Genomic DNA, 15111 nt, shown 5'->3' with positions numbered 1-15111 from the left:
ATGTTCTAAGATGCTGAATGTCAGAGAATAGTGCAGCAGCACAGCTATGGTTGATAGATTTCCAGTCAGTATTTATAAAAATTTTTTAACTTAAGAATTCAGAGACATGGTGGGATTCTTGGGATTGCTGTGTGAAGGACAACCAGAAGTTGGACTCTGTAATCCTTGTGGGTCCCTTCCAACTCAGGATATTCTGTGATTCCCTATTAATTCAGTAGTTTCACCTACAGCCAGCATTAAGGGAGAAGTATTGCCAGAAAAGGTGCATCATAAATTTGCATAATTCTCCTCTGCAGACATCCATTCCCCAGGGCTTGCTGGCAAACTCCAGATCAGATGCCTGATTTGTGTACCCACAGTTAGACTTTGATGCCCATTGTATCAAAAAAGGCCAAATGACAGCACTTCCAAAGAAACACAACAAGCTTTTAAAAATCCAAGGTGGCTTCCAGCTCATTCTCAGTGAAAGATCCCTAAAAATTTCCATTTGCTCAAGTTCAGGATGTGCCAGTGAAAACTACTGTCCACTGCACTAAAAAACCTTTACTTTAAATGCTAAATGAACACCAAACCTTTCCTGTTTGTGTCCTGCCATAAGGAGGGATCTGTTCCAAAGGCTTGTATTTATTCAGTGAACAAGAATTCAATTTTTAATCCAAGGTAATGTGCTGTTATGAATCAGGTTATAACAATATGCCCCATGGAATTGTAACAGCAGTCTCAGGATGTTCAAGTAAGCAGCTTATTTTCATCAGTGTCAAATATCTTCAGCTTACAACCACATACCAGAAATCAATAAAAAGGACAGCAAGAGCATCAGCTAACCAGCAATTTGGGGTTTACCATAGTAAATATACAGTAGAGCTCTTTCTGAATCAAAAGGAATGAATAAAATGGATATCTGGTTTCTAATGGTAACTGTGTGTTGTACTCTGAGGTTCATAACTGCAGCAGCTGAAAAAAAAAGAAACTGAATTCTGCCCGTCACAGGTTTAATAAATACAAAATTAATACATTCTATTTTTCTTGTGCCGTGTTAATCATAGATGTCAGAAGAATATTTCTGGCCCCTCTTGTAAACAGGCACTATAATTTCTTCCGGAATTTGTTATCTGAGTTTTAGGACGTCCTTGCATTGAAGTTGAAAGGTAGAGTTAACAGGTTTTCTGTACGTAGGAGACCACAAATTTTGCCATCCTTCACCACAAGCTGTAAAGAAGGACTTGACAAAATCATTTGTTAAATGTGACAGCAGTATGAAGGCAAGACATTCATCCTGGAGCTCAAATGGATACATGACAAGGTAGTATTAATGGAACAAGACACGACATTTAAAAGTACTGGCTCACCATTGCCAGTCTGTTTGATCCAATTAGGGCTATTCATCAAGGCAAACAGCTACTGGGAAAGCAATCCCGTGTGTTCCTGTGCATGCTGCAACAAAGGGCAGCCCAAGTGATGCCTTGTGCACCCAGAGATTTCAGCTTCACCCAGGCAATGCCAGCCCAGAAGGGAAAGGGAGAAGCTGTGACTTGAATCTGGAAGCAGCAAAAGCCTGTCATGTTTTATTCCAAAACCAGCACCAGGGCTTTGCTCATGCACCTGTATTAACAAATGCCTCTGCAATGCCTTAATTTATGCTGAGTTCTGATGTAAATATTATGACACACACTATTACTTGTAAGACAACGCTTTTAGGTTCTTTCCCCCCACAGGATTTTTAATTTAGAGATTAATTCAAAGCACAGATTCCACCACGTGAAACTTCATTTATTAGAGGAGGAAGCATGTTAAATTAAGGTCTTGCTTAATTCATTTTGTCAGAGAGAAAACTTTATTGATGTACGTAAAGCTAACAGATAAATAAATTTGCCACACCAACAAAAAATATAGAAGGAAAACATCAAGACCTGGAAATATTTTTGAAAGCATGAATGGTGCACAGGCAGATTTTATGCCTTTCCAGTTCAGTCAATTCCATCAGTTTATGGTGCACAGTCAAGTTGCTGCTTTTGATAGCATCATGCTCTACTGTTCTAAGCACTGTTTAGGGCACTTTTATCATTGTCAGTTCACAGCCATAATCGAGCTCAAAGAGGTTAAATGCCCACCAAAACGATGCTTACCATGGCTATATAACAATTTTAGAACCAAAATGTCTCAGTGCTACTTACAGTCTAGTAGAGAATTAAATGTCTAATCCTGCCACTGGAAGGTAAAGCCACAGCAGGAGATTAATGACTCCAACAGATTGTTAAACTTTATAAAGCCTGGCAGTGCAGAGCTGCCTGTAACAAAAGTTTACCAAGGAGCACCTTATTCACCACTTTCCATTTAATGGGTGTTGCTACCCAGCTCCAGTTTGCACCCGCAGAGAGCTCCCGAACAGGCATTAATTCAGTTGAAAGGGATGAAAATAAAGCCTCCTCCACTGCAGCTAAGGTGTGTCACCTCCAATATGCTGTGAAATTGAGTTCTGGAGAATAAGGCAGTGACCATTAGAGGCTGCTGCAGTTTGGTGCTAAAGAGAAAAGTCTCAGTCAGTTCTGCAGAGTGTGTCACAAAGGATGTGACCAAAGAATGGTAACTTGGGGCATGGGGACAGCAACACCACCAGTTCTGTCTTGGCAGATTAAACAGCAAAAAGACTGATATTTAGAATATGTATCACACTTGGATACTCAAATCACAGATCTATGGAATAGATTAAAAAAGTAAGATTTGAGACAAAGATAAATCAGGAAGAAACACTGTTATAAAGACAGGTAATTCTTACTAGCATCATGAAATGGCCTGGATCTTAAAGACCATCCAGTTCCAACCTCTCTGCCATGGGCAGGGACATTTTCCACTGTCCCAGGCCGCTCCCAGCCCCATCCAGCCTGGCCTTGGGTATTCCAGGGATCCAGGGGCAGCCACAGCTTCTCCAGGCACCCTGTGCCAGGGCCTCACCCTCACAGGAAACAATTTCTTCCTAAAATCTAATCTAATCTAATCTAATCTAATCTAATCTAATCTAATCTAATCTGATCTAATCCTGCTCTCTTTTAGTTTCAACTTTTCAATATATTTTCCATGTGTGAGCTTTCCTCTCTCCATAGAGAAGCTGCCATAATCAGGAAAAGATTTGCGGTGAATTTGCTAACAGAAAGCAAGTTGAAGTGACAATTTTTTGACCAAAAATTTGGAAGAGTATAAGAAGCACAAACAAAGAACATTCCTCCTAGTCATGGGCCACTACAAAGGATTCCTCAAAATGGTTCATGGCCCAAAGCATGGAAGGACCCAGTTACCAAGTACTAAGGTATTTAATCCCCATTTATTTAAATTTGTTTGTTTGCTGGGGTTTTTTTGAGGGCCTAAGGTGGGTGGTTTATCAATTTTCATGACAGAAAAATTTTATACTGCCTTTTCAAAAAAATATTTTTCAGCAAGGGCAAGCCTCAGGCTTGCTAGCAATATTAGTGCAGTTACATAAAAGTAGAGGAAAAAAAAATATGTTTGGGGGAATGATAACCACATACCCCCCAAACATGTGAGGATTATCAGGGTATGAACTCTGTCTTTCATGTCTGGATAGAACAACAAAGACCCAACTCTGATGGCAGCGCTGGGATTCTATTAAATATTTATTATTTCTAAAAATAAAGAATTATACAGTGGATTAACAGGTAGAGGACAGGACAGAGATTCCCATCAAAAATGTGGGAAAATCAGAGATACAGGTAGGAACTGAGCAGACAGTGAAAAGCATTAGGGAAGTCAAAATAACCCAGAAGTGAAAAGACAGTGATTAACTTTTGCATTCTCTATGACCTGAGAGGGGAGAATTGTGATAAAGTGAATGTGGGAGGATGAAATTGCAGAACGGGAAATTGCATGTAGGAACAAAGAAAGGGAAAAAAAAACCCTATAGGTTATGCCAGAAGAGAAAAAAGGGACAAGACTTTGAAAAATAACCTTGTGAAAACTGAAGAGGACTGAAAAGTATCGAAAACATCACCAAAACTGCAAATCTAAAGGGTCTGATGTAAAACAGGTGGGACAAAGAAGAGGGCAATGAGGAAGAATAGAGATAATGGATTAAAAATGCAAAGATTAAAGTAAAAACCACAATCTATTGTGTAGTTTCATTTACAAATCTCAGGCCCTGTTGAAATGATACTTAAATGAAGCAGAGCTTTGGAGCTTTATGGTTTTTTAATCAAATACATTATATAAATAAATAAAATGGCGGAAAAGATGGTTTGGGGAGATTAAACAGCTATTTGGTCAAGACGGAAAGGAAATTTTCTACAAATACTCTTAATGAAGTTATCCTCACTGTGAGCAGTCAGATCCAGTAAGCCTCACGGGTTTAATACGAGAAATGTCACACATGCCACACTTGCAGAGTAAATATTGCCTTCAGCTTCTCCAAGACCTGGAGACTGAGCCCAGCGGAAGCTGGTGACAGCTCTTGGGTAGACCTGTCTGTGCAAGTGCCAGACAATGGCTGAAACAAGATTAAAAATTGATTGTGTGCTGCAAAAATGGATTTCTCATCATCCTGCCCAAGAGTCACTCAAAGTCACCAGTGGATCCCGCCCCAATGGACAGAGATGATTGATATCTGATACTATCAATTATCACCCATGCCTTTCAAAAAGCCCTTCCAGCAGTGAGATCAGTCTGGGGTTTGTTCTTGGTTGGGTTTTTTTGTCTTTTTTCTCATTTCACTTATCCTTTGTTTTGTTCTCCTTTGCAGTAATTTTTACACAGTAAGAACTGCAAACAAACCTTTTGTATCTGGTTGCTTAATTACAAGTAGAACATAACAGTAAAGATATTTCATAACACTCAGAAACAGAGTTAGTGAACAAAATTAATGTCAATTAAGAAACAAATGCAATATTGAAATCCCACTTGGCAATTAAACTCCATGTACTTTGCCACTGCTCATAAGCCATTAGGAAGATGGAATTTGAGAAGTCTTTGGAAAAGAATTATGTTTTCCTCCATGTTTACAGTGCTCCCTACCTCATGCTACTGCACCAACATTTGCAGCTATTTTTATGAACCCAAACTTCTGTAAGTGCCTTTAGCAGATGTGACTACAGGTCATTCTTGAGATGATACTACAGAACAGTGAAGGCTTCTTTATGCAAAACTATTATCTACAGAAGTCTCTTGAAATACATTTCTGGTGGGTTTTTTTTCTTTTTTTTTGGTCTAGCTTGTGGATGTTTTTATTTATAATGTAGCAACATTACACACTTCCATTGAGCTTCTCCAACATTTACGGTGGGTTTTAATGAAATAGTATTTTAAAAACTCCACACTCATTCCTCTGCAGTGATTACAGAGGCAGGCATCTTCTAAACACAAAGATTTGATGGAATATCTGAGGTTTCATGAGGGCTCAGTATTTGAGGAATAATACACAAATTATGTCCAGTAATCTCTTCCAATGCAATGGAGCTGTCACTGAGTTCTGCCTCCTAATTCTTCTCAAGGCACTTTGAAAGGCCAACCCTCTGCTCACTTAAGGTGACTTCAGTTAAAAAAATAAAATAAAATAATAAAATCAGGTCCCTATTTCAAAAAGCAAAAGCATCCATGGTTACTACATTGAAGCTTTTGCATGAAAAAAATAATCCATCATGAATATTATGTTGCAGCTCAAAATTTCCTTTGTTTGATGAAACTTACACACTGCAGCCTTACCCAAAACTGCCTGATATGGGCATGGTTTCCTGAAATATGGCACCATATGTGCATCAGTAAACATTATATGTAGAGTAAATTAAACCAAGCCTTATAATTAGGCAGTAAGGAAATTACTGCAGACCTGAAAGAGTAAATCAGCAGTATTGAAGCACTCTCCATTTCCTCTGGAGCACTTCAGAGCACCATAAAAACCTCAATGTCACAGTGATAAACACCTAGAAGTGCATTTTGAGGGAGACAAAGACACCAAAATCCTTATTAATTGGAATTCAAATAACAGGGCATTTTCCTTAATTCTTTAGATCAGATTTTGGAAAATTTTACTAAAAGTCCTTTCCCGAAGTAAGTACACCAGTTATTCTACCAAATGGGAGCAGACAAAAAGTGGAAGCATTGATCAGCATGCCAGGGGCCCCCAGCTCTTTCAGACCATGTTGGTGACATTCAGAGTGTCCCTAATCCTGGGGCCATAAATTCACTGGAAGCTGTAGGAGCAGAGGGCTTGGGGCATTGCTACCTCTGCCTTCTAAGCCAGCATCACCCCAGAGCCCAGCCTAACACCTCTGTGCCTAGAAAACAACTACAAATCTAGAAAAGCGCTACAAACAATGCAGTGCACCACTGTTAAATGAACACAAGGCATAAACATGTAGCCCTGGCACAGAAATAAATCTGTATTAGCATTTAATACAGATTTGGGAAGCCAGCTTCCACATTTTCATATTCAAGAGCACTGGAGTCACTGCAGGCGAAAATCAAACCTATTGAGCAACAAGGGAAAGGGGCTGGGTTTCTCACAAGCAAGAGCTGATGCCACGGGTGGCCTTAGGTTCAAAGAGGTTTAGATTAATTTGTGGCTGACTCCCTTTAAAAAATGCCAGCATTTTGTCAAGATGCATTTTCATGCAACAGAATGGGGCAATCTCAGCATTAGCACTGCACTTCCCCTTGGAAACATCCAGAAACTCCCCCTTGGTGATACAGCACAGACTCCTGTGGATCATCTGGTTAAGTGTGACCTTGCTTCAACCCTGCCTGTGCAAAAGAAATCTTAATAAACATTTCTGCCAGTCTAAATTCTGAAGTTACAGCCTCCTTGGATATTCTGCTGCTACTTCACACTTGCATGAAATTCTGCATTTTCAGAACACTGCAGCAACTCTTACAAACTCTCAGTGTTATGTGAGCTAGGGAAGGTCTGTGACTATTTCATTCTCCGTTTTCTTGCCTTATTTAAATTATACAGGTATTGAATTTTTTTTAAAAAGCCCCCTTCAGGATTTATAACTTTACCCAATGTCCTTTTGTACATCAGAGAAGGAGAACACAGTTCCCCAGCCCCCCAGAAATGCACTGATTGCTGCACCATGGGCTCTATGGACAGCTGGAAAGCCAAAGCACTCCTCACACAAACCCCCCTTTAGGGTTCTCAGTATGAAATCAGATTGTTCATGGCTCCCTATGCATTAAAGAGCTTTTACAAGACACATCCTGGAATCCCCAAATCACCCTCCAGAGATGAAATCTCCTGTGACTGTCAGGGAGGCTGAAGGAAAGCCACTTCTTTATATCTCCAGCTGATTTCTACAACTGACATCAGCTGGTCAGAATGTGCAGGGTTCTCTCTTTCCTCTTCCCCCTGGCCCCTCAAGTACGAGTTTTTTATTTCTTTGGGTGTGCTCCTCATTGTCTTTGGGAAGCTGAAGGAAGTTTGTTGTATTTGTAACAAACTGTTGTATTTGTGTATGTAAGTTGTAAACTTAATGTATATTAAGTTTGATTAGAATTGGGTTCCCATTTTCCACTAAAAAATGTTTTTTTTTCTTTTTGAGCCATTATGCTTCCCTTGGGCTTGTATCTTAATATTCAGATACTGTGCACCTCCTAATGCTGGCACAACACAGAATACCTCAAGTGAGACAGCTTCACCTTCAGAAGAAACTTTATTTTCTGAGCTTCAGATCATTCTTCTAAAAGAGGACAGCATGTCTTGCTTATCCTCACAGGACTGCTATTCTCACAGTCAGTTAATCATGATTTAGAGCACCAAGATTTAATTTCTAGGTGCTGCTGGCCCTTCCTACAGTATTTAAAGTCATCTGGTCTGGGTGTGAGACAGCTTTGCTGCAATAACAGGATAAGATTTCTTCTTTTCTGTGTTTTCCTCAAAGCATTTATATTCTGTAAAGAGGCAACCTATGTATATCTTTGAGTAGAGAGATTTAATCCACAGACTGAAAACTTATATAAGTGTCTATCTATAATATAATTGACATTGTATGGGTTAGCTGTGATAAAATCTGTTCCAACAGAACACATTCTTTCAGTTTTAGGTGTCCCATCAGTCTAATTCCATGAGTTAATATTCATGCTTTTTATTCTAAGAGTCCTCCTAGAGTCTACACCAATTTTTGGCAGGCTTCAACGTGCTAAACTTTTTTTTTTTACCCTAAATAGCATTCATAAACAGTGATACAAGTTAATCTACGTGGAAGTGAGTAACAGAAAGAGCAAACTGAGACACTGCTGCTCAAGGAACAGAGAGAGATGATAAATAAGCCTAAGAACACGCTGAAGCCTGGGATGCAGCTCAAACTGGAGTAACCCATATTAAATAAAGGACAGAAAATTGCAAGTCCTTTCAGAGACTTGTAACCCATATTAAATAAAGGACAGAAAATTACAAGTCCTTTCAGAGACCTATGAAGTTGATAAAAGCTGAGTATGATCAAGATGTTGTCCCCAAGGTCTTTGTTTTACCAAATTTGCACAAATAAATTTCAGGAGGTATTTGTCTCATCAAACTTGAGGTTTTTTCAAGCTTGACTTGCAGCTTAATACAGCTACTGAAACAGTATAATCTAATTAAAAGTATTTAGTGATCATTGTGGGTGCCTTCAAACGCAGGATATTCTGGGATTAAAAGGTAATATAATAATTGCAGATTGAAGGGAGGAATGTTAGAGAATATGGCTGATAACAGGCTGATGAAAATCATGGCCAGAGTCCACCAAGTGCCTTACAAAGGAATTTGCAAGAGCCCATCTTAGCACAGGGGAATGTAAATGACTGATCAAATATAGATAAGGGTCATGTGAAGGGATGTACTTACTGCATTATACATGAAGAATTCATTAGAGGTGTAAAAAGGGCAAATATGACCTGGATTTTTTTTTTTTTTTCCATTTTGGCTTCTGCAGAGTGTGTGCCTGGTAGAAGGACAGCACAGCATGGTCACTATTAATATTAATTCATGCTTAAATGGCCAAACCTGATCCTGAGTACCTCAAAGTGTGTCCCCATTGCTAGGACACTGATAGTGGCTGTTGGGAAAAGCAAAGACTGAAAAGAAGCAATCAATCAAAATCCTAACCCATCAAAAAGAGGGAAAACTCATCTCAACCAAATCAGAAATCTTGGAAAAACCTCTCTTACAGCTATCAGCCTACCAAGGAGCTCTCATTAAATCAGCAGTAACAAGGACAAACCCCAGATTCACCCAAAATCTTTGCGGGAAATCATACAGAAAAACAAGCTCTGTGACACTGTGGAAATCACACCAAGGGTTTATTTATGAATAGCAACCTGCCATGGTTATACAATACCAATATACAGTACCAGATAGCACAGGAGAGCAGAACCATACTCTGGGCTTTACATTCTGGACTGGTGTTCTGATGGAATGATGCTCATCACAGAAAATCTGCCCCTTTTTTTTTCAAACACATATTAATCAGTTGGCCAATTTTAAAACCATCTGACAGAGAGAAAATGTCTTGAAGATGGTGAATAGCTGGAGTTTGATGGAAAATTGTCTGGGTAGGAGAAGAGTGATCCAAATCAGTGTACTGGGGAGTAAATTTTTTTTGTGAAGTCAGAAGCTGGCTGGCTGTGGAAACCCAGGGCACTGGGAATATTTCTCTGTCTGCTCTGGGGTGCCCTGACCCCCAGGGCAGCTCTGACTCTGACCCTCATCCATGCAGAAAGTTTCCCAGACCTCAAGCTAGACTGGAATCCACAAAAGTGTGAAATAGATATTAATATTTATTTATAGGTAAATATTTGTATTTGCAATGCTAGGCTAAAAATAAATTAATAATTTTCAAAATTAAAATGGGAAGCTACTGGAAAAAATGGACACTAGGCTTTTCAAAGCTCTCAGGCTTCTTTAAAAAAAATTAAAAAAATAAATTTCTGGATAATTTCTGGACATTTTCCAGTTTTTAAGAAAATGATAATTTTCTGCGTAGAATTTTTTTCATGCAGTATTTCTAAGCAGCTTTAGTAATAACATAAACCTCAGTCTGTCAGAGTTGGATGAATCCTCCTTAACAGCTGTATGAGAATACAATTTCCAGTATAAACTGAGAATTGGTGGTGAAAAAGAAATCTTATTTCTGTCCAATTCCTTCCACTAGGAGGCACAGGAAACCTTGAATGGGCAAAAATGGAATAATCCAGGCAGTAATGGCAGCACAGATGGGTGGTATTTAAGGCAAAACAAATTATTTTGGTTCTTCCACCATGAGTTCTGAGCTGTGCCCCCAGGGCTGTGACCAAACCCTCTGGTGTGTCCTTCCTGCCTCTCTCAGTGTCACCTCAGAGCTGCAAGGTTTGAATTTCAGGTGTGCCTGCTGCTTTGGGGTTACCTGTGGCATTTGAACTCTTGGGTTGGTGTTTCTCTTTCCTCCTATGCAGGAAAAACTAACAAAAGGATTGGAAAAAGAAGAGGAATTGCAACAGGAGTCCAAAAGAACTGGAATCAACCAGCACCTGCTGCTGGCCTGGTTTGCTGTACCACCTGCCTTTGTTACCTTTTGGGTTTTGTCTCATTTTTTAACTGCAGGCTTGCATACCAGTGGGAAAAAGAGATCCCCAATCCTGCCAACGGGCACAACTTCTTATCAGATCCAGTGCTTTCTTCAGCTTGTTCAAATGAAAGGCTGATTCAGCCTGAAGAAGAGAAGGCTTCAGATCTTCTAGCACCTTCCATTGCCTAAAGGTGCTACAAGAGAGCTGGACTTGTGGAAAGGGCATGGAGTGACAGGACTTCGACATTTGTAAATGGCTTTACACTCCCAGAGTGCACTGTTACAGAATCACAGAAATTTCAGGGTTGGAAGGGTCCTCTGGAGATGATCCAGTCCAACCCCCTGTCAAGGCAGTGTCACCTGGAGCAGGTGACACTGGAATGTGTCCAGGTGGGTTTGGAATGTCTCCAGAGAGGGAGACTCCAGGGCCTCCCTGGGCAGCTGTTCCAGTGCTCTGCCACCCACAACATAAAGAAATTCTTCCTCACGTTGAGGAGAAGCTTCTTGTGTTTTAGTTTATGGCCTTTATACCTTGTTCTGTCATTGGGCACTACTAAAACAAGTCTGGCACCATCCTGTGTTACCTGCCTCAGAAATATTTATGTGGATTGATGAGATCCTTCTTATTCTCTTTTCCAGACTAAACAAGTTCAACTTCTAGGCTATCTCCTCATAAGGGGGATGCTCCAGACCCTTCATCATCTTTGTGGCCTCTGCTGGACCTTCTCCAGTAGCTCCTTGTTCAAATTGCACTGAAGAGCCTGGGTTAGATTTTAGGAAGAAATTCTATCCTGAGAGGGTGGGCAGGCCCTGGCACAGGGTGCCCAGAGCAGCTGTGGCTGCCCCTGGATCCCTGGAAGGGTCCAAGGCCAGGCTGGACAGGGCTTGGAGCCACCTGGGACAGTGGGAGGTGTCCCTGCTGGATAGGGATGGGTTTTAGGGTCCCTTCCAATTAAACCAGGCTGTGATTTCATGAAAATCCAGCAAGGAATGGCAGCAGGAAGCCATGGGCTGGTGAGGTGTATCTGCTTCCAAGAACCTGCTCAGTCTGACTCAGCTTGATGTTCTCACTGGCAGTTTATAGTAAGACATATAATTAAATCTCTATAATAGTTTCCCAATTCCCAGGAGAGTTTAAATGATAAGTTTAAAAGATGTAATTCCATCAGAAAAAGAAATATTGAAGTGACTGTGAATTGTGAGGAGGAATTTTAGCACTGTGTGTTCCATCCACAATCATTACCCATGTCTGCATGTTATGCAGATAATGAAATCAAATCTCCCAGATAAAGAGCTAAGTGACCTGGGGAGAAAATGAAAAATCAGTCTTAGATGGGTGAATACTGAAGACTTGCAAGGGAGCCTGACTACGAATTGGGGAAATAAAAAACAAACTATTTATCCATATTTGTATTTTTCATCATCAAAACACCTCTTGTAGGTTATTGTAGCCATGATATTTTCTGAAAAATCCTTTCCTTAGGATTTTTTCTCCCGAGAAGTTGAGAGGCCTCAGGAACAAAATGCAAACATTGATTATCTGCTGCTGTGGAATGCAACAGATAGATCTGTGATTGGTCTCATGTGGTTGTTTCCAATTAATGGCCAATCACACTCAGCTGGCTCGGACTCTCTGTGCAAGACACAAGCCTGTGTTCTTAGCCAGCCTTGTGATTAAATCCTTTCTTCTATTCTTTTAGTACAGTTTTAATATATCTCATAAAAAAATAAATCAAGCCTTCTGAAACATGGAGTCAGATCCTCATTTCTTCCCTCATCCTAACCCTGTGAACATGGTCACATGTTATCTAGTTTTATGGGTTAACTTTAAACATCCAAAGTCTGAAAAGCAAGGTTTAAAAGGGATTAATTAAGACAAAAGGGATGATGATATTCAAAGTTGGTTGTCTCTGCAATGATTTTGCCCATAATAGAAAGACTGAAATAGTGGGACACTGTAATCTCCACCGCACCTCATGTCCTCTCAATCTTCAGGCCTCTCTCCTCAGCCATCAAACCAAGCCCTCAGCGACACCCTCACATCCTGGGATTTAGCAGGGAGAGCACAGGCAGGTCTGGGCAGCCACACTCAGGTACTCTGATGATTATATTCATGTGATGAAGCACAGCATTGATCATGATTCACAGTCAGGATGCACATTGTTGAAAGCAGGCTCTATCTTCCTCTATGTTTGTGCAAAAGCCAGCACAATTATGATTTAATCTTGATTAGTTTACTAGCAACTGCCACAATTTAATAAACATTATACCTACGTGATTAATTTCCATAAATATCAGAAACTGCACTAAAAGCTTCATCTCCAAGCAGGAAAATACAATATCTGTGCTTCACTTTACCCACATCCAGAATTCCAACCTCTCTGAGGCTGAACATTCCATGAGGGCGAATACACATGAGAAGCACACAGCTTATTAAGACAGGTGCCATTTTTATATCACGTTTCAGAGTAAATTTGGCTTTAGGGATGAGTAATTCAGGCAACTGCTGAGAGCCTCACACAGAACTCACTCATGTGTTAGTCTGCTACTTCCTTGAAGCAGTGAGAACAGAGGTGGGAGGCAACACATGGTCCCAGCTCCACTGCAGAGCTGAGGATCCCACAAATTTGGAGGTCAGAACAGCAGAGATCTCTCTTCTGTCATTAGCTGAGCAGCAGATGTGATGCCAGGCTCTATATAGGAGACTCGGTGATTCATATTGTCTCTAGGTCCACTGCAATGGGTTTATTTGGCAAAATAAGCTCTGACAAGATGATCTTCAAACACGTCTGCTAAAGGTTAGGAAGGAAGAGCTGAAATGAGCTGAGTTTCAGCAGTGCAGAGCACTGATTTCAAAATTCCTACAGGGGCCACTCTCTCCAAAATTATCGTGCTGCAAATAGGTACCTGAAGATACATTTAAATCTTTACTTGGTTTGGCAGTTTTCTGGATTTGCGATCATTTTCACAGAGGCCAGGTAGAATTTTCATCATCATCATTATTATTATTAAATTTTTACAAAAAAAAAAGCAGAACTGGCATCATCTCAAAAGGAGAAAAAAGACCTAAGGAGAGGCAATCTGTCCTGGCTCAACTTGAAAGTGTAAAGAGAAACCTCTCCCTTTTGGTTGCCAATCTCCTTTCACTTCTTTTCCATCTCAAGCTTTTTGAATTAACCTTTCTTTCTTATCACAAAACACAATGATAAATGTAAGAGAAGAAAGCCAAAATGTATGGTTTAAACTAGGTTTTGCAGTTATTCATAAAATCATTGGATGGTTTGGGCTAGATGGGGCATTTAAAGGTCACCTGGTTTATTTCCCCGTGCCAGGGGCAGGGCCATCCTCAACGAGACCAGGCTGCTCAGACCCATCCAATCTGGCCTTGAGCGTCTACAGGGATGGGACATCACCTCTCTGGCAAAATTGTTATTTATTATGACTTTCTGTATATTCACAGGATCTTTCTTTAATACAGAACCTTGGAAGTTCTCTTTGAATATATTTTACTCTTACAATTTTTCATATTCTGCTCATCTTTCCTGTTACTCTAGTGAGAGTATTCAAATAAAACACAAATAAGCACATATGCCAGTGTTTTTATGACTGGGGTTTTGAGCTGCCAAGGCAGGGAAGGTCTGGACAATCTGCCTCCCCTCCCACATGGAAAGACCATTGGGGGTTGCACTTGGAATGCATTTCCTTCTCCCTTTTTTTTTGTTATGGGAAATGTTGCTACTTTCCTTGAAGTCATGTGCAACGTAGGGCCATATTTAAATGAGGACACCAATTCTTTACACCTCCTCATGTGGAGAAACCACTCTGAAGTTGGAAAGCAATGATTTCCTTGGAAAAATCAGGAAATATTATCAAAAGCAGGGCTCACCTGTCTCCGAAGGTCTCGTGTTTTCTTGGTCATCTTGTCAATGGCAATGTTGAGTGGGTCTCCCTTCTCCTTCCTTCCAGTCTGTTAAAAACACAATATTTTAGAGTTAGAGAAAAATCCTTCAGGCAATATAAACTTAAAAAAAAAATGATAAGGATTCATCAAAGGAAATTATTGCAGCTGTTTTGTTTGCTACCATCAAGTTGTTATTTCCAAAGAAATGTTTTTAACATGTTTATGTGCAGGAGGCACAGAAGATTATTTTAGAACAATCCTAAAGTGATAAGAACAAAGATTAAGGTGACTCACCAGAGAGTTCAGAACTTTTCCACCAATAAATTATGTGCATATATTATAGCTAATACTCAAAAAAATCTGGCAAGACCTTTCACTATAAAATGAATATTAAGAGTTGCTAATCTCCATCCTGCCAAGCACTGGGAATGTTAAACATGATAATAAGCAGCAACACAGCTTGAGGACAGAAGGAAAATGGTCCCTACGCCTGTAACAGGAATCATATTGGCAGACATTAGGTTCAGTATAAAGAAGAATTCCACTTAAAACACTTTCCTGCAGGAAGTCTGAAAGCAAAACTCCTCACCAAGATTAAAAAGGGGGAAAAAAGCCTTTTGTGTCTCATAAGCAATGGGGGAAAAATATGGCTTGCAGGTTCAATGGCACAAAAAGCATTAAGTGACTTTG

General features: G+C 40.0%; 1 protein-coding gene across 3 annotated transcripts in view; it reads right to left on the bottom strand.

Moving 5' to 3' along the window:
* CTNNA2 (catenin alpha 2) overlaps window positions 1–15111 on the bottom strand; it is a 478676-nt gene that overhangs the window by 103263 nt on the left and 360302 nt on the right. For all 3 annotated transcript variants that reach the window (XM_058024127.1, XM_058024126.1, XM_058024128.1), the window contains one exon: window positions 14407–14487. In XM_058024127.1, coding sequence (XP_057880110.1) covers window positions 14407–14487 — 81 coding nt within the window. The remainder of the gene's footprint in view (window positions 1–14406; window positions 14488–15111) is intronic.

Source organism: Melospiza georgiana, chromosome 5, assembly GCF_028018845.1.
Source record: "Melospiza georgiana isolate bMelGeo1 chromosome 5, bMelGeo1.pri, whole genome shotgun sequence".
Lineage (NCBI taxonomy): Eukaryota > Metazoa > Chordata > Aves > Passeriformes > Passerellidae > Melospiza > Melospiza georgiana.
The sequence above is the reverse complement of the archived record's forward strand: the minus strand, read 5'-3'. Positions and strand labels throughout refer to the sequence as shown.